General features: G+C 39.3%; 1 protein-coding gene across 1 annotated transcript in view; it reads right to left on the bottom strand.

Annotated features, from left to right (window-relative positions):
* Positions 1-421: 421 nt before the first annotated feature.
* The window catches only part of LOC140722011 (uncharacterized), a 156,617-nt gene continuing 132,680 nt past the window's right edge, over positions 422-24,358 (bottom strand). Inside the window, 1 exon segment of the mRNA XM_073036825.1 lies at positions 422-1,256. Coding sequence (XP_072892926.1) covers positions 465-1,256 — 792 coding nt within the window. The 3' untranslated portion in view covers positions 422-464.

Raw genomic sequence — 24,358 nt, forward strand, 5'->3', positions numbered from 1 at the left:
AATACTCCATTGGCGAACCTGACTGAATTACGTCCTCTCAAGCTTCTGATCTCTCCGATTCACGATGGATCAAAGCTCGGTAGGGCGACACAAGGATAAATGACAGACTGAAATCCATCCCACAGTCTGAGCAGGTGACCACCCTCCCCACAATGTGAACCCACCACTGTCTCTGCAGTGTGGATCAGTGTGTGAATGCCATCCCACAGTCTGAGCAGGTGACCACCCTCCCCACAGTGTGAACCCACCACTGTCTCTGCAGTGTGGATCAGTGTGTCAATGCCTTCCCACAGTCTGAGCAGATCAACGTCCTCTCACTGCTGAAATCAGTCTGGTGTGTCGGTAGGTGAGATGAAAGTGTGATTTCATTCCCAGTCTGAACAGATGTGATGACTGAGTGAATTCCTTCCCACAGTCTGAGCAGATGAGCCGTTTCTCCCTTGTGTGAACTCGCTGATGTTCATTCAATTGAGATGTATGTGCGAATCCATTCCCACATTCAGAACAGGTGAGTCGCCAGTGTGAATTTGTTGATGTTCTTTAAAGTCTGAGGACCGAGTGAATTCCTTCCCGCAATCTGGGCAGGTGAACAGTTTCTCCCTGGTGTGAATTTGGCTGTGCTTCACAAGGCTGGTTGACCGAGTGAATCCCTTCCCACATTCAGAACATCTGAATGGCTTCTCCCCAGTGTGAATTGGGTAGTGCCTCACAAGTTTGGATGAGTCAGTGAATCCCTTCCCACAATCTGAGCAGATGAACGGTTTCTCCCCGGTGTGAATTCGGCAGTGCTTCACAAGACTGGATGAGTGAGTGAATCCCTTCCCACATTCAGAGCAGATGAATGGTTTCTCCCCAGTGTGAATTCGTTGATGTATTTTAACATCTGATGACCGAGTGAATCCCTTCCCACATTCAGAGCACGTGAATGGCTTCTCCCCAGTGTGAATTCGGTAGTGTTTCACAAGTGTGTCTGATTCTTTGAATCTCCTCCCACATTCAGAGCAGCTGAATGGTTTCTCCCCAGTGTGAACTCGCTGATGTTCAATCAGTTGATATGACCGAGCAAATCCCTTCCCACATTCTGAGCAAGTGAATGGCCTCTCCCCAGTGTGAACGCGGTAGTGCCTCACAAGGTTAGATGACCAAGTGAATCTCTTCCCACATGCAGAGCACACGAATGGCCACTCCCCAGTGTGAATTCGCCGATGCACCTCCAGTTGAGATGACTGAGTGAATCCCTTCCCACAGTCTGAGCAGGTGAATGGCATCTTCTCAGTGTGAACTCGCTGGTGTTCGTTCAGTTGAAAAGATTGAGGGACCCCTTTCACACACAGCAGGTGAATGGCTTCTCCCCGGTGTGAACAAGCTGGTGTCAATGTGGTTGAGTGTGTGAATGCCTTCTCACCAGCTAAGCCGGTTACCGTCCTCTCACTGGTGAACTTACAGATTACCTTTAGAATCGACGACAGAATGAATTGCTTCTCACAGTCAGAACAGGTGGAGCGTCTCACTGTGGTGTGAACTTGCTGATGTATCTTCAGGCTGGATGACTGAGTAGTTCCCCTCCCTCACACAGAGCAGGTGAATGGCCTCTCCCCACGGTGAACTCACTGGCCAGTCTGTGAGTGAATCCCTTCCCACACTGAGAGAAGGAGAATGATATCTCCCCACGGTGAACTCACTGGTGTGTCTGCGGGTAGGCTGTGAGTGAATCCCTTCCCACACTGAGAGAAGGAGAATGATATCTCCCCATGGTGAACTCACTGGCCAGTCTGTGAGTGAATCCCTTCCCACACTGAGAGAAGGAGAATGATATCTCCCCACGGTGAACTCACTGGTGTGTCTGTGGGTAGGCTGTGAGTGAATCCCCTCCCACACTGAGAGAAGGAGAATGGTATCTCCCCACGGTGAACTCACTGGCCTGTCTGTGGGTAGGCTGTGAGTGAATCCCTTCCCACACTGAGAGAAGGAGAATGATATCTCCCCACGGTGAACTCACTGGCCAGTCTGTGGGTAGGCTGTGAGTGAATCCCTTCCCACACTGAGAGAAGGAGAATGATATCTCCCCACGGTGAACTCACTGGTGTGTCTGTGGGTAGGCTGTGAGTGAATCCCTTCCCACACTGAGAGAAGGAGAATGATATCTCCCCACGGTGAACTCACTGGCCAGTCTGTGGGTAGGCTGTGAGTGAATCCCCTCCCACACTGAGAGAAGGTGAATGATATCTCCCCACGGTGAACTCACTGGCCAGTCTGTGGGTAGGCTGTGAGTGAATCCCTTCCCACACTGAGAGAAGGAGAATGGTATCTCCCCACGGTGAACTCACTGGCCTGTCTGTGGGTAGGCTGTGAGTGAATCCCTTCCCACACTGAGAGAAGGAGAATGATATCTCACTGCAATTGAAGAACTGATCTTCAGTGAACAAATGCTGGTGTTTTCTCAGCACCCCAGCTCCAGTAGATAACACTGAGTTAGAAAAGAAAACTTCACTTCAGACAGAAAACACATTTCCAGCTGGGATGAGATACTTCTTCATTTCCAAGGATCGACAACAGATGTGTTGGTATTGCAAATAAAATATTTGGTCACTCCTTATATATCCGGTCAGAGAGAGCAAAACTGACATGTTGAGATTCCCTTGCACAACTGTTCTGCCATTTCAGACCTGTAAGAATAATTGAAAGGACATCAATGCGTGAAGAACAATTATTCAGGTGAGATTTTAGTCTGTGGTGAGAACATAAGAAATTGGAGCACGAGAACGTCATCTGGCCCATCTCCACCAACCTGCCTTTACTCCATCGCCCTTAATCTCCCTACTATGGAAAAATCTATCCAACTTTGTCTCAAATACATTTACTGAAGAACCCTCCAGTGCTTCATTGGGCAGAGGAATCCACATATTCACCACCCTCAGGGAAAAGCAGTTCCTCCTCATCTCCATCCCAAATGCCCTGAATCTTGAGGTGATGTCCTCTAGTTCTAGTCTCACCTACCAGTGGAAACAACTTTCCTGCCTCTATCTTATCTATCCCTTTCATAATTTTACATGTTTCTATAAGATCTTCACTCAATTTGAGCTCTGGCATTACTGAGTTCAACTCAAGTTGAGATATACCGCAGGTGACTGTGGGAAGCGAGGGAGGAGATTGCTGAGCATCTGGCGATGATCTTTGTCTCATCAATAGGGATGGGAGAAGTACCCGAGGATTGTTTAACAAAGGGAAAAAAGGTAACCCAGGAAATTATAGACCAGTGAGTCTTGCATCGGTGGTGGGCAATTTGTTGGAGAAGATCCTAAGCGGGAGGACTTATGAGCATCAGATTAGGGGTAGTCAGCATGGCTTTGTCAAGGGCAGGTTATGCCTTACCAACCTGACTGAACTCTTTGGGGATGTAACATTGATGAAGGTAGAACATTGGATGTAGTGTACGTGGTTTTCAGTAAGACTTTTGATAAGGTTCCCCATACGAGGCTCATTGAGAAAGTAACGAGGAAGGATCCAAGGAGAGCTGCTTTGCGGATCCACAACTGGCTTGTCCACAGAAGGCAAAGAGTGGTTGTCGATGGTCTGTATTTTGCATGGAGGATGTGACCAGTGATATTCTGCAGCGATCTGTTCTGGGACCCCTCCTCTCTCTTCATTCTGACTTTTAAAAATGACCTTGATGAGGAAGTAGAAGGGTGGGTGTGTAAGTTTGTCGATGACACAAATGTAGTGGGAACTGTAGTGTCACAGTAGAGCGTTACATCGATAGGATGTAGAACTGGACTGAGAATTGGCAGATGGAGTTCAACCTGGTGGTTCATTTCGGTAGGTCCAATATTAATGATAGGACCCTTGGCAGTTTGGAGGATCAGCGAGATCTTGGGATCTGTGTCAATAGTTCATGCAGAGCTGCTACGCAGCTGGACAATGTTTTTAAGAAGGCCTTCATCAGCCATGGGACTGAGTTCAAAAGCGGTGAGGTACTATTACAGATATAAAAGGCCTTCGTTAGGCCCTACTTTTAGCACTCTGTTCAATTCTGATCACCTCACTACTGGAAAAAATGCTCTAAATAGGGTGCAGAGGAGATTTACAAGGATGTTGCTTGGATTGGAGAGCATGCCTTATAATAATAGGTTGAGTAAACTTTGGAGTGATGGAAAATGAGAGGTGACCTGAGAGAGTTGTATAAGATGTTGAGAGGCATTGATCGTCTGGATAGCCAGACGTTTTTTCCCAGGGCTGAGCTAGCTAACATGCGGGGGCATAGTTTTAAGGTGCTTGGAAGTAGGTACAAGGGGGATACCAGAGGTAATTTTTTCGCACAGAGAGTGGCGGGTGCATGGAATGCACTGCCAGCGACGGTGGTAGAGGCGGATACAATCAGGGTCTTTTCAGACACTGTTAGGTACGTATGTGGAGCTTAGAATAATAGAGGTCTATGTGGTAGTCAAACTCTAGACAGTTTTGAGAGTAGGTTTTATGGTCAGCATGATATTGTGGGCCGAAAGGCCTGTAATATATTGCAGACTTCTGTTTCTATGTTTAGATATGAACTCCTCATCTTCTAACAAGTCACGGATCAGGCATCCTGACTGACCAACAAATTTCCTGACTGTAAACACAAAGTACACTGCAGATGCTGTGGTCAAATCAAGATGTACAAAAATGCTGGATGAACTCAGCAGGTCGGGCAGCATCCGTTGAAAGAACGTTGACTGCTTCTTTCGACGGATGCTGCCCGACCTGCAGAGTTCATCCAGCTTTTCTGTACGTCTAAATTCTCTGACTGTATTCCCTCTGTATGAGAATAGGCTATTTTTGCCTTCAATCAACCTGTGTCTTGGCTCAATCTGTCCTGATTTTTGGTATCATTTCAAGCGCTGGTCATGCTCCACAACACTACAAAGTGAACTTGTTACTACATGTCGGATCCTGGACATTTTCTAATTACTGGGATCCCCTTCCACCCCCAGCTGATTGACAGTGATGAACCCATCGATGGCAATGACTATGAAGGGGTGGGCAGTAGTTATTGTCATTGGAATGGGGCACCTTTGTGATGTGCAAGCTACAAGTCACTTGTCATCAAGAACAAGGTGTTTCATATCGTTATTTACACAGAGAACTAAAGTTGACGGGAGGATTTCTTTTAGCCATACAGCACTAATTTACACTTCCACTGACTGGACAGTATATTTTTGTTCCGAGGTACTGATCCTCGGATTGACATGGCTGGAGGTTGCAGTATTTGGGCATATTCTAAGGGGACAATGCTGGTAGTGTCACCCATGGCTGCCTCCTTACCCAGCAGACACCAAGAACAAGAAACCTGTCTATCCGCGATTCAAGGACCCAGCAATGCGCATGCGCCGCAGAAATGGCGGCGCCGCCAGCTCTGAATCAGCCGTTAACTCCCCGTCACTCGGGTAAATCGTGGGGCTGAGAGAGACGGAAAGGACTGGGACTGTCCTGAGGTGCCGGACCTGTGGGGACGGAGCTCATAGTAATGTTCCTTCAATCGCGGTGCAGACGCCGTTAATTAAGTTCCCCCCCGCGGCCCCGCTCCTACCTGCGTCCGATCCCTGCGAGCCTCTCATCTACTGAGCGCATGCGCAATATCGCGTTCGGCTGTGACGCACACGCATGCGCATTTGTTTAAACAGGATTTAAAAAAAATCTGCAGATGTGGAAATCCAAAACAACACCCACAAAATGCTGGAGGAACTCAGGGGGGGGCAGAAAGCAACGATGGAGGGGAGAGAACAGTCGGCGTTTCAGACCGAGACCCTTCTTCAGGACTGGAAAGGAAGGGAGGGAGAAAGAATGTGGGGTGGAGGGGAGGTGATACATCAGATTAGTCGGGCGTGAAGTAAAGAGTTGGGAAAATTGATGAAAGAGATAAAGGACTGCAGAATAATCATGATGATGTTGATAACAATAAATAAATACATTATTGATCCCGAGTGGGGAATTCTTCCGTTATAGCAGCGACATTTAGAAACACAATTAGCAGTGTGCAGACATGACTAAAAATAAACCGGGAATAATAATATACACAATAATACTGCACCAATGCGTAATAATAATGTAAGAAATAAAAATGCAGAGACTGTTGATCTCTGAAGTGTGTTCTCCTGTCGCAGAAAGATGAACTGTTGAATATGCGTATTGCCGTTGATCCCAAAGATTTTCTGTAAAGGCGTCAAATGTTATGGGGAGAAGGCAGGAGAATGAGGTTGAGAAGGAAAATAAAAGATACTGGGACAGGTACACAATGAGGAAACTTTAGAGAGAGATCTGTCAAGCACAGACAAATGGGACAGACTCAGACAGGGTTTTACTTGGAAGTTTCTGGCCTTAACTTATTTTTAATTCGTCTCAGAACAATTCTCAACAAAATCTTTATTAGGTGAATCTTAAGACAGATTGTTCTATAATTTTCGCAGTCATTAATTCCAGGAATTCTTGGCAGAGCTATAAGTACAGATTTCAAGCGATCATCAGGCAATACAGCAGACTCATATATGCCATTAAACAGTTCAAAAAGAATATCTATGCCCAGATCTTCTAGGGCTTGTAAACTGAGGTTTCCTCAAGTCCAGTGTCTTTACCACGTTTCATGCTTTTCATTGCTTTAGTTTTTTCTTCTTTGGTAATAGGTGGGCCAGAATTAGGGTGTTTAATATCTGGGGGTTCCCCTCTATTATCCTCAGACAGCTGCTCTATATACTGAATCCTCCTCCCACATACTTCATCTGGATCTGTCTGCTGATCTTATGCATTCTGTAGAGGAGGTTTTCTTAATTCCATAATTTCCTTAATTTTCTTGTCCATTTCTTTGCCGTTGTTAATATGCCGTTTGCCGTTGGTCTTCTGCTTCATTGAATTTTTTTTAAAAAATTTATTTAATTGCGTTTTTAAGTAATTACAAGTGTGGAAAAAATATATATATCCCTTCCCCCCTCCCTTAACCCCTCCCCCTAACTTCCCTATATAAAAAAAAGAGAAAGTAAGAAAGAAAAAAAAAGAAAGAGTGCCTGGCTGTTGGAAGATCTCCACATGCTCCATGGAGTTCTTAATAACTTTAGTATATATATTTATTTATTTCCCCAAGTAACCAATTGTTTCATCTTCAGAGCACCTATATATTTAGTCCTGTCTTTTGTAAATAAGGGCACCAAATTTTCAAAAATGTTTCATATTTATCTCTTAAATTATAAGTAATTTTCCCTAATGGAATACAGCCATAGATTTCTTTCTTCCAACAATCTATACTTAAATATGTATCTGATTTATAAGTAACTGCAATAGCCTTTTTGGCTACTGCCAGTGCAATTTTTATGAATTCTTTCTGATATTTATTTAGTTTGAGTTTCGGTTTTATCCCTTCAATATCACCTAGTAAAAGTAATATTGGATTATGAGGAAGTTGTATTCCCGTAATTTGTTCCAGTAAAAGTCTTAAATTTGTCCAAAAAGGTTGAATTTTAGAACAAGACCATGTCGAATGTAAAAATGTACCAGTTTCTTGGTTACATCGGAAACACTGATCAGATAAACTTGGATTTAATTTATTTATTTTTTGTGGTGTAATATATAATTGATGTAGAAAGTTATATTGCACTAATCTTAACCGAACATTTATTGTATTTGTCATACTATCAAGACATAGTCTTGACCAATTTGTTTCTTCAATTTTAATATTCAAATCACTTCCCCATTTTTGTCCTGACTTATGGACTCCTTGTTTAATTGCCTGTTTTTGAATCAAATTATACATACAAGATATAAATTTTTTAATATTTCCTTTTTGAATTAAAATTTCTATTTCATTAGATTTCGGCAATAACATTGTTTGACCTAGTTTTTCTCTTATATAAGCCCTTAGTTGAAAGTAACAAAAAAGAGTGTTGTTTGATACTTTATATTTAATCTTCAATTGATCGAATGACACTAATATACCTCCTTCAAAACAATCTCCTATGTATCTATCCCTTTTTGAAACCAATTATATAAAAGTTGATTGTCCATTGTAAAAGGAATAAGTCTATTTTGAATTAAAGATCTCTTTGCTAATAAAGATTTTTTTGTCTCATCATCAACATTTATCTTATTCCATAAATCAATCAAATGTTTTAATATAGGAGATTTTTTCTTTTCCCGTATCCATTTAGATTCCCATTTATATATAAAATCTTCTGGTACGTTTTCTCCTATTTTATCTAGTTCTATTCTAATCCATGCCGGTTTATCTTTCTCAAAAAAAGATGCAATAAATCTAAGTTGATTTGCTTTATAATAATTCTTAAAATTTGGAAGTTGTAACCCTCCTAGATCAAATTTCCATGTCAATTTTTCCAACGATATTCTTGATATCTTACCTTTCCAGAGAAACTTCCTCACATATTTGTTTAATTCTTGAAAAAACTTCTGGGGTAATTGTATTGGTAATGATTGAAATAAATATTGTAGTCTAGGGAATATATTCATTTTTATAGTATTTACTCTACCTACTAATGTTATTGGTAATGCCATCTGTAACGTTCTCGCTCGGGTGTGACGAAACGTCGAGATAAACCAGAGTCAATGCAAACGAGGCCGCAGTAAGATTAACCATTTACTGTTGTTACGTATTCAGGCAACAATAAATATAGATGAGATAGGCAAGGGTTTAACAACAAATAACACGTTTATTAAACACTGAAACAAACCCCCTCAAAAGTAAACAAACCCAAACGTAACCGGAAAACAGCTGCTGTGCGACACATTCACAGTTCTTAATAGCTTTGCAGTCCCAAACAGTCTTTAAAGCGGTATTGGGAAAAAACAGTTCTTTAGAACGATATGCCGAAAGTTCAAAAGCTCACAGTACTTTTAAAAGGAGAGACTTTTTTAAAGCGATGTAAATTCTCTTCCACGTCGATGTCCTTCGATTCCCCGGCGTCGAACTTTCCCACGAAGAATTTTATAAAATATAATGGCTCAAAAGTACTGACCTTCCTTCCACACTATTCTCAATCTTCCGCTATTTCCAGCGGAGACTAACACGAGAATAGTAAACGAAATCCTTCCGAATGAGGATCAAACAAGGTCGAACTTTTCCACCTTCGAAAATCGATTCTCCTCGATCTTTACCTTCCAAACTTTTGTTCACTCTCCATCAGCAAAGAAACCGTTGGCAGTGACCTTTTAAAACTTTAGGCATTGTATAAATCTTCATTTTTAATTAAACTGCGTCATCACATTCAATCACGCAGTGACATGAAGTCATCTTAGCAAATTTCCCCCACGAACTGCCCCACCTGACAGGGTGGGTCTTCCTTTTATACCCTGTAGAAAAAACCTGTCACATGACCTCTACTGGCGGGAAAATGACATCACTCCACCATCACAAAACCATTACCTCATGTCCAGTATAACTTCAACCCCAGTCACGTGACAAGGGTACCACTGTCACGTGTCACGGGTACGTAACACCTCCCTCCAAAAAAAACATTTTTGGTCTGACAAGAGCAAAAATTTTAACAATTTCTTACAAAAAAAAACAAATGTATAAATTATATAACATACACAATATATAATACAGTAGGAGTGTTACAATAAAAAAAACACTCCAAAAAAAAAATTACATTGTACATTCAACATCGAGATAGACAATCAGCAACCACATTATCTCTACCTTTAATATGAGTTATCACAATATTGTACTCTTGTAACATCAAACTCCAATTTAACAATCTTCTGTTTTTGTTTTTCATCTTACTCAGAAAAACTAACGGATTATGATCAGTGTAAACAATAAGTGGTTTCTGAGTTGTACCAACATATACCTCAAAATATTCTAAAGCCAAAACAAGAGATAACAATTCTTTCTCTATTGTTGAATAGTTTCTTTGATGCTTATTAAATTTCTTAGAAAGGTAAGCTACTGGATGATCAACCTCATCACCCCCATTCCTTTGCATCAATACTGCTCCCGCAGCTTCATCACTAGCATCTACAGCTAATGAAAAAGGTTTTTCAAAGTCAGGTGCCTTAAGCACAGGTTGTTGACATATCATTGTTTTCAATTTTTCAAATGCTTCCTGACAAGGCACTGTCCACACAAACTTTACATTCTTCTGCAGAAGATTAGTTAATGGAAGGGCAACATTAGCAAAATTCTTACAAAATTTTCTATAATATCCTACCATTCCCAAAAATCTTCTGAGAGTTTTTTTCCCCGTCGGAGTGGGAATCTCTAAAATTGCCTGAACTTTTGCCTGAACAGGAGCTACCTTACCTTGACCTACAACATAACCAAGGTAAGTCACAGTGGCATGTCCAAATTCACTCTTGGCTAAATTAATAGTCAAGTTAGCTTTTGAAAGCTTTTCAAACAATTTCTCCACCGCAATTATGTGTGCTTCCCAAGTATCATTTCCTGTCACTAAATCATCAATATAAGCATCAGTATCTTTCAATTCCTGAATCACAGAATTAATCATCCTCTGGAAAGTACCTGGGGCATTCTTCATCCCAAATGGAAGAACATTATACTCATATAACCCAGATGGAGTTACAAATGCAGAAATCTCTCTACCTCTGTCCGTTAAGGGAACACACCAATACCCTTTCAATAAATCAATCTTTGTAAGGAACTTTACTTTCCCAACTTTATCTACACAATCATCTACTCTAGGAATTGGATATGCATCTGTTTTCGTTACAGCATTCACCTTCCTATAGTCCGTACAAAACCTAATACTACCATCAGGTTTTGGCACCATAACACATGGCGAACTCCAATTCGAGTTAGAATGTCTAATAATATCATTCTCTAACATGTATTCAATTTCTTTCTCAGCAAGTTCACATTTTTCCATGTTCATCCTATATGGATGTTGTTTAATAGGTTTGGCATCTCCAACATCTACATCATGTGAAGCTATAGTAGTCCTTCTCGGAACATCTGGAAACAAATCCTTATACTTAAAAATCAATTCCTTCATCTGTTGTTTCTGCTCTAGCTGTAAATGTGCTAATTTCTCATCCATATTTTCCAAAATAGTTGAATTAGGTAACCTAACAGAAACAATGTTAGATTTAGAATGAAAGTCAGATGAATCATCTATCATGTTCCCAGTTAAATCAAACTCATTCTCACTAACCACAACAGTCACAGTATCAGATTGTTTCTCAAAATATGGTTTAATCATATTTATGTGGCAAAGTTGTGTTGACCTTCTACGATCTGGAGTTTTTATTACGTAATCCACATCATTGATTCTAGACACAATTTCATAAGGTCCATGAAATCTAGCTTGTAAAGGATTTGTCTGCAATGGGAAAAGAACCAACACCTTATCTCCAGGCTTAAACATCCTCATCCTAGCTTCCTTATCATACCAAGTTTTCATTTTCTCCTGAGCCAACTTTAAATTTTCCTTGGCTAAACTACAAGCTTTATGTAACCTGTCCTTAAATTTCAAAACATAGTCCAACAAATTAGTATGCACTTCCTTACTAATCCACTGTTCCTTCAATAAAGCTAAAGGTCCTCTAACTCTATGCCCAAACACAAGTTCAAATGGACTAAAACCTAAAGATTCCTGTACCGATTCCCTTACTGCAAATAAAAGTAAGTTTATACTCTCATCCCAGTCACTTTCATTTTCCACACAATATGTCCTAATCATATTCTTGAGAGTAGAATGAAACCTCTCCAAAGCACCTTGCGATTCTGGATGGTATGCAGACGAAGTGATTTGCTTAGCTCCCAATTTATAAACTATCTGTTGAAACAATCCAGTCATAAAATTACTACCTTGATCAGTTTGTATTTCCTTAGGCAATCCAAAATAAGTAAAGAATTTTATAAGAGCCTTCGTCACAGTTTTAGCTTTTATATTCCTAAGTGGTACTGCCTCTGGAAACCTAGACGAAGTACACATGATAGTCATCAAATACTGATAACCAGTTTTTGTCTTTGGTAATGGACCAACACAATCTACAATAACTTTAGAAAACGGTTCACCAAATGCTGGAATAGGTTGTAATGGAGCTACTGGTGTAACCTGATTTGGTTTACCTACAATTTGACACGTATGGCACGTCTTACAAAACATCGCCACATCTTTTCTTAAACCAGGCCAGTAAAAATGTTTTAAAATCTTGTCCACAGTTTTCCTTACCCCTTGATGTCCACCTAAAGGCACACTATGAGCTAAAGTCAAAATCTCATTCTGATAAACTTTAGGAACAACTACCTGATAAACAACATTCCATTCCTCACTTGCAGGAATTGTAGGCGACCTCCACTTCCTCATCAACACTCCTTTTTCCAAGTAATATCCTACTGACACCTTCTCAATTTCACTACCTTGTTCCTTTAATTTTACAATCTCAGGATCTCTATTCTGCTCTGCTATCATCTCCTTCCGAGACAGAGATAAATCTTCATAGTCAGACTTACTCCCAGAATCTTGTTCAAACAACGAAGGTAAGAAAGTCTCTGACACATCCTCAAAACTCGAATCCTGAGTCGAACAGTCATGAGTAACAACCTCATTCTGCACATCAATTTTTTTAACCATAGCTCTAGTCACAACACAGGAAGAATCTGTGTTAGAATTCATCTCTGGTTCCTCTGACTCCATTGTCAAATGCACTTCAGGAAAAACTTGTCCACCTGCCAAGTCATTACCTAACAATAAAGAAATACCCTTCACAGGTAAGCTATGCTGTAGTCCTACTTTAACAAATCCTGTAACTAACCCTGACTTTAAATTTACTTCATGTAAATGTACAGGCATAAAATCACTTCCAACACCTCTTATGTAATTTACCTCACCAGTATCATTCTCTTCATTAAACTTCAACACACTATCTAACATCAGTGACTGAGAAGCTCCAGTATCCCTAAGAATTTTTATTGGCACCAGAGTAGATCCTTCTTTCAAGGATACAAACCCTTCAGTTATAAAATGATCATATCCCTTTCTAACTTTGTCAGACTCTAACAAATCCTCATTTGTGTTTACCAAACCCTGTAACTTTACAGGTGCTTCAGTATGTTGCACACAAGCATCTGGAACTGCTTCCTTCTCTTTCTTTTTCAATTTGAAACAGTTAGCTATTACATGGCCAGGATTCTTACAATAGTTACAAATAAGACCAAACTGTCTTTCCTTCACAGGTTTTCCTTCCTCCTTACCTCTCTCATTAACCTCTGATTTAATTTCTAATTTACCTGGAGTCTCCATATTATTTTTCCTCTTGAAAATTCTACCCTGAGGAAATTTATTCTTATGGATTAAAACATACTCATCAGCTAATCTAGCACAGTCCTGCAATTTATCAGTATCCCTCTCATTTAAGTAGGTCCTTACTTCAACAGGAATGCTTCTTTTAAATTCCTCCATTAAAATCAGCTCTCTCAATGTATCATAGTCCTCATTTACATTTTTAGAAGAAACCCATCTCTCAAAACACATAGCTTTATCATAGGCAAATTCCACATAAGTCTTTTCCACAGACTTTTTCAAACTCCTGAATCTTTCCCTATAAGCTTCTGGGACTAATTCGTATGCTTTGAGAATATTCGTTTTCACAATATCATAATCTAATGCTTGCGCAGCAGTTAAAGCTGTGTAAACTTGCAGTGCTTTGCCTTTAATCACACTCTGTAACAACACTGACCATTTATCTTTCGGCCACTCTGACATCCGAGCAATAGTTTCAAAATGTTGAAAATATCTTTCCACTTCTGTTTCACTAAATGGAGGGACCAATTTAATTTCTTGACTAGCAACAAACGGTTTTTTAAAATCAAAAGACTGATTCCCAGACCTTAATTTCGCCATTGCATATTCAAAATCTCTCTGCTTTTGTTCAGCTTCCATTTTACACCTCTCTAACATCATTTGTTCGATTTGCAACTGCATCTCCAGATTACTTATTGGAAACGATTCTAAAATCGATTCATCAAAATGACCCGAAGCCACAAAATGTGATGCGATCTTTCTCTGTATTACAGCTTTTGATGTAGTCGCCAAAATACCTTTAAGTTGCAGTCTCTTAGCAATCACAGATACTTCAGTTTTTTTCGCCGTCGCTAACAAATCCGCGTCTGGCGAATCCAGAAACTCATCAATATTCATCGTTGCCGAATACCACTCACAAGGCAAACAAACAAAAAAAAATCGAGCAATCCCCGTTACCAAAACACTGATTCAAAATTCAAAAAGCATTTTAAACTCAAACGATTCAATCCCGGACGTAGCCCCCATAATTAATGTTACGTATTCAGGCAACAATAAATATAGATGAGATAGGCAAGGGTTTAACAACAAATAACACGTTTATTAAACACTGAAACAAACCCCCTCAAAAGTAAACAAACCCAAACGTAACCGGAAAACAGCTGCTGGGCGACACATTCACAGTTCTTAATAGCTTTGCAGTCCCAAACAGTCTTTAAAGCGGTATTGGGAAAAAACAGTTCTTTAGAACGATATGCCGAAAGTTCAAAAGCTCACAGTACTTTTAAAAGGAGAGACTTTTTTAAAGCGATGTAAATTCTCTTCCACGTCGATGTCCTTCGATTCCGCAGCGTCGAACTTTCCCACGAAGAATTTTATAAAATATAATGGCTCAAAAGTACTGACCTTCCTTCCACACTATTCTCAATCTCCCGCTATTTCCAGCGGAGACTAACACGAGAATAGTAAACGAAATCCTTCCGAATGAGGATCAAACAAGGTCGAACTTTTCCACCTTCGAAAATCGATTCTCCTCGATCTTTACCTTCCAAACTTTTGTTCACTCTCCATCAGCAAAGAAACCGTTGGCAGTGACCTTTTAAAACTTTAGGCATTGTATAAATCTTCATTTTTAATTAAACTGCGTCATCACATTCAATCACGCAGTGACATGAAGTCATCTTAGCAAATTTCCCCCACGAACTGCCCCACCTGACAGGGTGGGTCTTCCTTTTATACCCTGTAGAAAAAACCTGTCACATGACCTCTACTGGCGGGAAAATGACATCACTCCACCATCACAAAACCATTACCTCATGTCCAGTATAACTTCAACCCCAGTCACGTGACAAGGGTACCACTGTCACGTGTCACGGGTACGTAACACTGTTCACTCTTCACATTAACGCATGGTGAAAATTGTTGAAAAACAATACAAGATTGGTACAGTGTTTGTTTCCTTCTAAATATCACATTTACATTGTGAATACTTGCAAAGGTAAAACTACGATAACTACATTACATTAAAGTGCAGCATACAGTCAGAATCTAGCTGCTCCATTGGCTGCTTTAGATACACTTCAATACAAACTATCCCGACTCTTTAACTGACGAAAAGGTAAACCTTACCGACCGTCGTTACTTTTAACAGAATCGGCGTTAACATTTTAACTCAAAATATCGATTATCTAATGACTTACAGCGTTGCTTTCACTGTGTCTTTGGTGCATAGAGAAACCCTAGCCGGCGTTATGGTGGCACATGTGAGTGACCCCCACCCTTGCGTGAATGTCAAACCGGTAATTCCCCACAAGACGCGGCGAACCCGGATGTGACGTCATCGCAGCCGCGATGTATTACATACAAATCAATTGATTTAAACAATCCTAACTTTAACTAAAATTGCTAACAAATTACTACGCGAAAATATTATAAACTAAATAACTTCCATAAAGGCAGCACACCATCCATTTATCAAGATCTTCCTGAATTTTTTTCAAAAGTGGTGAATAATTTAATTTGTATAAGTTTTTTATATCATTATCAACTCTTATACCTAAATATTTTATACCATTTGCCGGCCATCTAAATTGAGGTTATTAATCGACATTGACTATAGTCTCCATTAGTAAGAGGTAAAATTTCACTTTTATCCCAATTTACTTTATAACCTGATATTTTCCCATATTCTTCTAATCTATAAGATAATTTACATAATGAATGTAATGGATCTGTTAAATAAAGTAGAACATCATCAGCAAATAAATTAATCTTGTATTCTTCCTGATTAACTCTGAAACCCTTAATATCTGGGTCCATTCTTATTAATTCAGCTAATAGCTCTATTGCCAACACAAACAAAGCAGGTGATAATGGACAACCTTGCCTAGTTGATCTTGTTAACTGAAATGGTGTCGAAATTTGACCATTTGTCACTACTTTAGCTTTGGGATTAGTATTTAAGGTTTTAATCCATTTTATAAATGATGTTCCTAATCCATATTTTTCCAATACCTTAAATAAAAAATCCCATTCCAATCTATCAAATGCTTTTTCTGCATCTAAAGCAACTGACACACTCGTTTCCTCCCTCTTTTGCGCTAAATGGATTATACTAATTAACCGGGTTACATTATCTGCCGATTGTCTATTTTTGATAAATCCTGTTTGATCCATATGCACTAATTTTGATAAGCATTTAGATAATCTATTAGATAAGATTTTTGCTATTATTTTATAATCAGTATTTAATAAAGAAATAGGTCTATATGATGCTGGCTTTAAAAGATCTCTATCTTTTTTTGGCAATACTATTAAAATATCTGTTGAAAAAGATTCTGGAAGTCTATGCGTTCTTTCCGCTTGATGTATTAACTCCATAAAGGGAGAAATTAATAAATCTTTAAACTTTTTATAAAATTCAGGCGGAAAACCATCTTCTCCTGGAGATTTATTACTTTGAAGTGATCCCAGAGCTTCTTCAACCTCCTTCACTGTAAAAGGCATACCTAATCCCTTATGTTCTTCCGTATTTAATTTTGGAAGAGTTATTTGTGCTAAAAATCTTTCTATCTTAACATCATCATTTTTTGATTCTGATTTATACAACTCAGAATAAAAATTCTTAAAAGCCTCATTAATTTCTAGAGGCTTATAAGTAACTTTATTCACTTTTGTTCGGATTGCATTTATTGTTTTAGAAATCTGATCTGTTTTTAACTGGCATGCAAGGACCTTATGTGATCTTTCACCTAGTTCATAATATCTCTGTTTAGTTCTCATAATTGCTTTTTCTGTTCGATATGTCTGGAGTGTATTATATTTTAACTTCTTATTAATAAGTTGTCTTCGTTTTTCTTCTGTCATATTTCTTTGAGATTCTTTTTTCTAATTTTATAATCTCTTTTTCCAATTGATCTATTTCTATCATATATTCCTTCTTAATTTTAGAAGTATAACTTATTATCTGACCTCTCAAATATGCCTTCATTGCTTCCCACAATATAAATTTATCATCAACTGAATGTAAATTTGTATCTAAAAAGAACTGAATCTGCTTTTTCATAAAATCACAAAAATCTTGACGTTTTAGTAGAATTGAGTTAAATCTCCATCTATAAATTGATTCCTCTTTATCTATCATTATCATTGTCATTATTAAAGGAGAGTGATCAGACAATATTCTTGCTTTATATTCCACATTTTCACTCTATCTTGAATATTCGTTGATAATAGGAAAAAATCTATCCTTGAGTATGTTTAATGTCTATTTGAATAAAATGAATAATCTCTTTCTTTTGGATTGATTCTTCTCTATATATCAATCAAATTTAAGTCTTTCATCAATGATAGAGTTAATTTTGCTACTTTTGATTTTGTAATAGCCTTTATTGATCTATCTAAAACTGGATCTAGACAAAAATTAAAATCTCCACCTATTAATATTTTATCATGTGCGTTAGCCAAATTCAAAAAGACCTCCTGTATAAATTTTACATCATTTTCATTTGGTGCATAAATATTCATAAGAGTACATAGTTTTGAAAAAATTTGACAATGTATAATTAAATATCTTCCTGCCGAATCAATTAATACATTTTGTATTTTAATTGGTAAATTTTTATTAACCAAAATTGCAACTCCTCTCGCCTTTGAGTTAAATGAAGCTGCAATAACATTTCCAACCCAGTCTCTTTGTAATTTCTGATGTTCTATGTCCGTTAAATGAGTTTCTTGTAGGAAAGCTATATCTATTTTCATTTTTTTAATATATGTTAAAATTCTTTTTCTTTTTACTGGTCCATTAAGCCCATTAACATTAAAACTTAAAAAAATTCAATAAATTAGTCATTGTTTTTAATTATGTTACTCCAATCTATAATAATACCTGATCTTTCAACTTTCGTGGTATCCTGGGAAATCTTTTTAGAAGTCTCCATGTTGCTATGTGTGTCCCCACCAATCATCCAGGCAAAAAAATAGAAGAAAAATAGAGTTTAAGGAAAAAAACAAAATACCCCCCTACTAATGTTGTGAAAGAAAAAAAAACACAACATTACCCCCCCTGTAATGCTTTTTGAGAGGGTGATTTTAGATGCATATCATATTTTTACTGAGTTAAGTATTGTATGTAATTAGTTTTGCTACAATAAGTGTATGGGACATTGGAAAAAATGTTGAATTTCCCCATGGGGATGAATAAAGTTTCTATCTATCTATCTATGATTACACACGTGAATCCCGTAGTAACCGATTCAAAGCTCCCCAGCCCCCCCGCAACGTAAAAAGTATATATATAAGAAAAGAAAAAACATATTATTCTCAATTAACATTTCTAAAATTTTACTTTTCTCCCTTGTATCATCCTTAAATGTCCATCAGTTCCATTCGCTATCTCTGTCTTCGTCTTTAACCATTACGTTTATAAATCTCTACGTTTAATTAGCGAATAGATGGAAGTTTTTGTTCGAACACCTCCGCATCTCGATAATTGGGAAAAAATCTTTTTCCCTCTTCCAAAAAATTTATCAGTGTTGCTGGGTGACGCATTAAAAATTTGTAACCTTTTTCCCATAAGACTTCTTTTGCTGAATTAAATTCTTTCTCTTCAAAAGGTTATAACTTATATCAGGATAAAAAAGAACTGGTTTCTCTGCTATCATCAATGGACCCTTTCTTCTTTTGGCACCTTGGACAGCCACCCTCAGAATCTTTTCTTTATCCTGGTATCTTAAACATCTTATCAAAATTGATCACGGATTTTGATTATCTTGAGATCTTGGCCTTAAGGCTCTGTGCACCCTTTCAATCTCAATTGAAGTTTCTTCTCCCATTTCCAATTTTTTAGGGATCCATTTTTGGAAAAAAAAATTATTGGGTCTTCTCCTTCGGTACCTTCTTTAAGTCCAACAATTTTAATATTGTTACGTCTACTAAAATTTTCAAGCTTATCAAATTTTTCCACGAGTTGTTTTCTTTCTGATGTCCAGGCATTATTATCAACTTCAATTTCCTTCATTCTTCCATCCATGTCTTCCATTTTATTTTCCAAATCTGTAATTTTCTTTTCCATTTTTTCTTGTTTCTTTGTCATTTTAGCAAACATAGCCTCCATATTTATTATTTTTTTCTTTAATTACTTTTTGGTTACTTTTAATTACTTTTAATGCATTTAATTTATGCATTATTTACCTCAAAGTCTTTTTTATATTTTCAGAGGAATTTTCATCTCCATCTGAGTAGGCTACGATCAATTATGGAAAACCCTGAACATCCTCTACGTAGCACCATCCAGAGACAGAGAAGCAGTTTCAGCGACAGGTTGCTTTCGATGCAATGCTCCTCAGACAGGATGAAGAGGTCAATACTCCCCAATGCCATTAGGCTTTACAATTCAACCGCCAGGAGTAAGATATGTTAAAGTGCCGGGGTTGATTGTATTTAATGTATTTAAGTAAACTACTTAAGAACTTTTTAAAAGCTATTATTAATGCTTTTTGAGAGAGTGATTTAGATGCATATCATATTTTTACTGAGTTAAGTATTGTATGTAATTAGTTTTGCTACAACAAATGTATGGGACATTGGAAAAAAATGTTGAATTTCCCCATGGGGATGAATAAAGTATCTATCTATCTATCTTCGTCTGATTAGGGGACGTCACGTAATGACGTAGGATCGAGACGCTGGAACCCAGCCCTCCCGTAAAAAAATCAATAAATTAATGTTTAAATGAAGAAAAATTAGTCAATGCTTTCATAAGGTTACTTATAAACTACTCCGGCTTGTTTTAAGCTGTGCCTCATAAACAGAGGACGAAGAAAATTACTACCGCGAAGACAGCTCAAGTTCGAAAAGAATCAAGGCCTACTTCTACCGAAGAACCGCGGACTCAGGTACAACACATAACTGGCGAAACAGAACAGGAAACTGCGGCAGCATCGGCCATTTCTAAAGGAAAGGATCAACGAGAACTGCGCAAGCGTAAAAGAACGAGCATGCGCAAACGAGAGCAACCAGAGCTGCAAATTTCAGTTGCGACTTCAACTGAGAGTGACTTCATTGCATTTTTGATTTAACCATTCTTCCTTTGCAATATTGCGCACTTGTCTGTTTAGCTCTCTGAATTGCACTTCATTATTCTTCACTAACCTTCTTTGTTCCATCAGATGTAGAATTTCTTGGGTTATCCACCCCTTGTTGGTGTGTTGTGTTTCTTGTATTTGGATTATCTCCCCTGCTGATTGCTGTATAGCATATTTAAATCTGTCCCAAATAGGTGTTGTTTCGTTTTCGTTGAGGTGTTCTTCTACAGCTGTCTTGAATTGTTGCTAAGTATGCTATCTTTTTTTTTGTTCTCCCAACACCGACTTCTCTTTTTTCCACGTTTCAGTTTCTTTAATTTTGTTTTGATGGTAGCTATTACTGGATGGTGATCTGAACAACAGTCTACTCCTGAATAGGATTTAGAATTTGTGATATTATTTCTAAAGGGTTCATTGACGGTAATGAAATCTATTTGATTCCTTGTTCTATCTCCAGGGCTAATCCAAGTACACAATCTACGTGGATGGTTTTTATACCAAGTATTGGTGGTCACTTGGTTGTATCTGACACATCAGTCAGTAAACCTTTCTCCGTTTTCAATTTTCTCCCCTAGTCCAAAGGGTCCTATAATATTATCAACCGTTTTCTGTCCAACTTTGGCGTTAAAATCTCCGATAACTAGTTTTATATCCTGAGATTTACATTGCCGTCGCGATCTTCATAAAACTTGTTATTAGCCTCTTCGTCCCCATCATTTGTTGGTGCGTAGGTTTGGATTATGCTGATGTTAAAAGGGTTAACCCTTAATTTAACTAAAAGCAGCCGATCAGAAATCGCCCAATATGGTATAAGACATTTTGGTACTTTGTATTATTTCAAATTCTCGCTAAACTAAATACTGATGGAAGGGAACAACAACTACTTCACAACTCATATTGGAACCAAATGGTAGTGTAAAAATTTATGATAATATAAGTAGTTGGACTAAAATTCAAAGAGGATTTAGACAGAGATGCGTTGCCTCATTGGAATTTTTAAATATCTATAGTGAAATGATTCTCAGAGAAATAGAAGACCTAGATGGGATAAAAATTTGAGGTGTTAACATCAACAATATAAGATATGCAGACGATACCACCCTAATAGCAAGTGCTACAGAAGACCTACAAATCCTCCTACCCAAAGTAATGCAAACAAGTGCAGATTCTGGTCTAACCATCAACTGTAAAAAAAAAGTATGGTAACATCGAAACAGCAGGATACTCCCAACGGCAAGTTGTACATCAGTAACCAAGAGGTTGAACAAAATGCCAGCTTTAATTACCTTGGTAGCTTTATATTGTTACTTGTTATTCGTTATTCAAATAACAAGCCATAGGTAACAAAGGACTTTAAGGACATCCTGAACACTAAAAAGAGGGCGTTTGGAGATGGAAATAGGGAGGAGCTGAGGACAATACAGAGGGACCTGAAAGCCAAGTTCAGGGAGGTTAAAGACAGGTGTAGGAGGATGCTTGAGTGGAAACTCCAGCAGAACAACATGAGAGAGGTCTGGAGTGGGATGAGGACCATCACTGGGTTCTGGCAAACTAACAACAGAGGAGCTGAAGGCAGTGTGGACAGGGCCCACGAACCTAACCTGTTCTTCAACAGATTTGACACTGTGGCCCCTGCCCATCCCCCACATGATTCATCTGTTGTCAACCCCCAACCAACACATACTCCACTCTCCCCTCCTACCCCTCCTCACAGCCTCCCACCCTGCTCTCATGACTACATCCCTCCGCCACCTGAAACCACCACGGTGGGCTTCACAACTGAACAGGTGAGAAGACAACTGAAACTTCTCCACCCCCAAGCAAGGCTGCAGGCCCGGATGGTGTCAGCCCCAGGGTGCTCAAAGCCTGTGCCCCCCAGCTATGTGGGGTACTTCACCATGTCTTCAACCTGAGCCTGAGTCTCCAGACGGTTCCTGTGCTGTGGAAGCCGTCCTGCCTCGTCCCTGTACCGAAGACGCCGTGCCCCAGTGGCTCCAATGACTACAGACCGGTGGCATTGACCTCCCACATCATGAAGACCCTGGAGAGCCTTGTTCTAGAGCAGCTCCGGCCTATGGTTAGGCCACACTTAGACACCCTCCAGTACACCTAACAGCCCCGACTAGGATTTGAGGATGCCATCGTCTACCTGCTGAACCATGTCTACGCCCACCTGGACAAGCCGGCGAGCACTGTGAGGGTCATGTCTTTTGACTTCTCCAGTGCGTTCAACACCATCCGCCCTGCTCTGCTGGGTGAGAAGCTGACAGTGATGCAGGTGGATGCTTCCCTGGTGTCATGGATTATTGATTACCTGACTGGCAGACCACAGTACGTGTGCTTGCAACTCTGTATGTCAGACAGAGTGGTCAGCAGCATTGGGGCTCCACAGGGGACTGTCCTGTCTCCCTTTCTCTTCACCATCTACACCTCGGACTTCAACTACTGCACAGAGTCTTGCCATCTTCAGAAGTTTTCTGATGACTCTGCCATAGTTGGATGCATCAGCAAGGGAGATCAGGCTGAGTACAGGGCTACGGTGGGAAACTTTGTTACATGGTGCAAGCAGAATACTCTGCAGCTTAATGTGAAAAAGACTAAGGAGCTGGTGGTGGACCTGGTGGAGGATTACAAGTACCTGGGGATACGAATTGACAATAAACTGGACTGGTCAAAGAACACTGAGGTTGTCTACAAGAAGGGTCAGAGCCGTCTCTATTTCCTGAGGAGACTGAGGTCCTTTAACATCTGCCGGACGATGCTGAAGATGTTCTACGAGTCTGTGGTGGCCAGTGCTATTATGTTTGCTGTTGTGTGCTGGGGCAGCAGGCCGAGGGTAGCAGACACCAACAGAATCAACAAACTCATTTGTAAGTTTGTAAGTTTGTGGTGGGGGTGGAACAGGACGCTCTGACGGTGGTGTCTGAAAAGAGGATGCTGTCCAAGTTGCATGCCATCTTGGACAATGTCTCCCATCCACTCCATAATGTACTGGTTAGGCACAGGGGTACATTCAGCCAAAGACTCATTTCACCGAGATGCATAGGAAGTCATTCCTGCCTGTGGCCACCAAACTTTACAACTCCTCCCTCGGAGTGTCAGCCGCTCTGAGCCAATAGGCTGTTCCTGGACTTATTTCCACTTGGCATAATTTACTTATTATTATTTCATTACTTCTGGTTTGATTTTGCTATATTTCTACTCTATTCTTGGTTGGTGCAACTGTAACGAAAACCAATTTCCCTCGGAATCAATAAAGTATGTCTGTCTATCTGTCTATATCATGAGATGCTGGAAGTAAAGAAGAATTGGTATTACCAAAACCAACTTCTAAAAAATGAAACCGACTTTTACCAACAGACACAATTCTATGATAACAAGGCTTAGGCCACTAAAATGTGACATCTGGTCAATCTTGCTGTATGCTTCAGAAACATGGACTGTAACACCAGAACTCCAAAGAAACTTCGAAGCAACAGAAATGCAGATTCTTAGAAGGATGCTGAAAATATCATATAGGAATAGGGTAACTAATGAGATAATGCTCCAACGTGCCCATACAAAAAGATCTTTAATAAGAACTTTGAGTGAGAGGAAACATAAATTACTGGGCCACGTCATCAGAAAGGGAGAAATAGAATGCCTTACATTACAAGGCCGTATGCCTGGGAAATGCAGAACAGGAAGGCAAAAAAGAAAATATATGGACACTGTGAAAGAACTAACAGATTTAAGTGTGCGAGATACCATTGATGCTGCGTGCGATTGTTCGATGTGGAAAGCCATGATCACCCAAGCGTGTAACGCACAAACCACATAGAGAAGAAGAAGACATGTTTTACAAAAAATACATTTCAATGTTCAAGTTCAACGTAAATTTATTATCAAAGCGTGTTAACCTGATGCTGTCTTCTTGACAAGGCAACTCAGTGCCCACTCCCAGCCCCCAAGGAATGGGACCAATTCCAAAGGGGGTGGGGTGGGTGAGTCTGGGACTTTGTGAAGGAGCCCTAACTCCATCCTCCTCATTCCCCTTTT

The sequence above is a fragment of the Hemitrygon akajei genome, unplaced genomic scaffold, assembly GCF_048418815.1.
Source record: "Hemitrygon akajei unplaced genomic scaffold, sHemAka1.3 Scf000067, whole genome shotgun sequence".
NCBI classification, from domain to species: Eukaryota; Metazoa; Chordata; class Chondrichthyes; order Myliobatiformes; family Dasyatidae; genus Hemitrygon; species Hemitrygon akajei.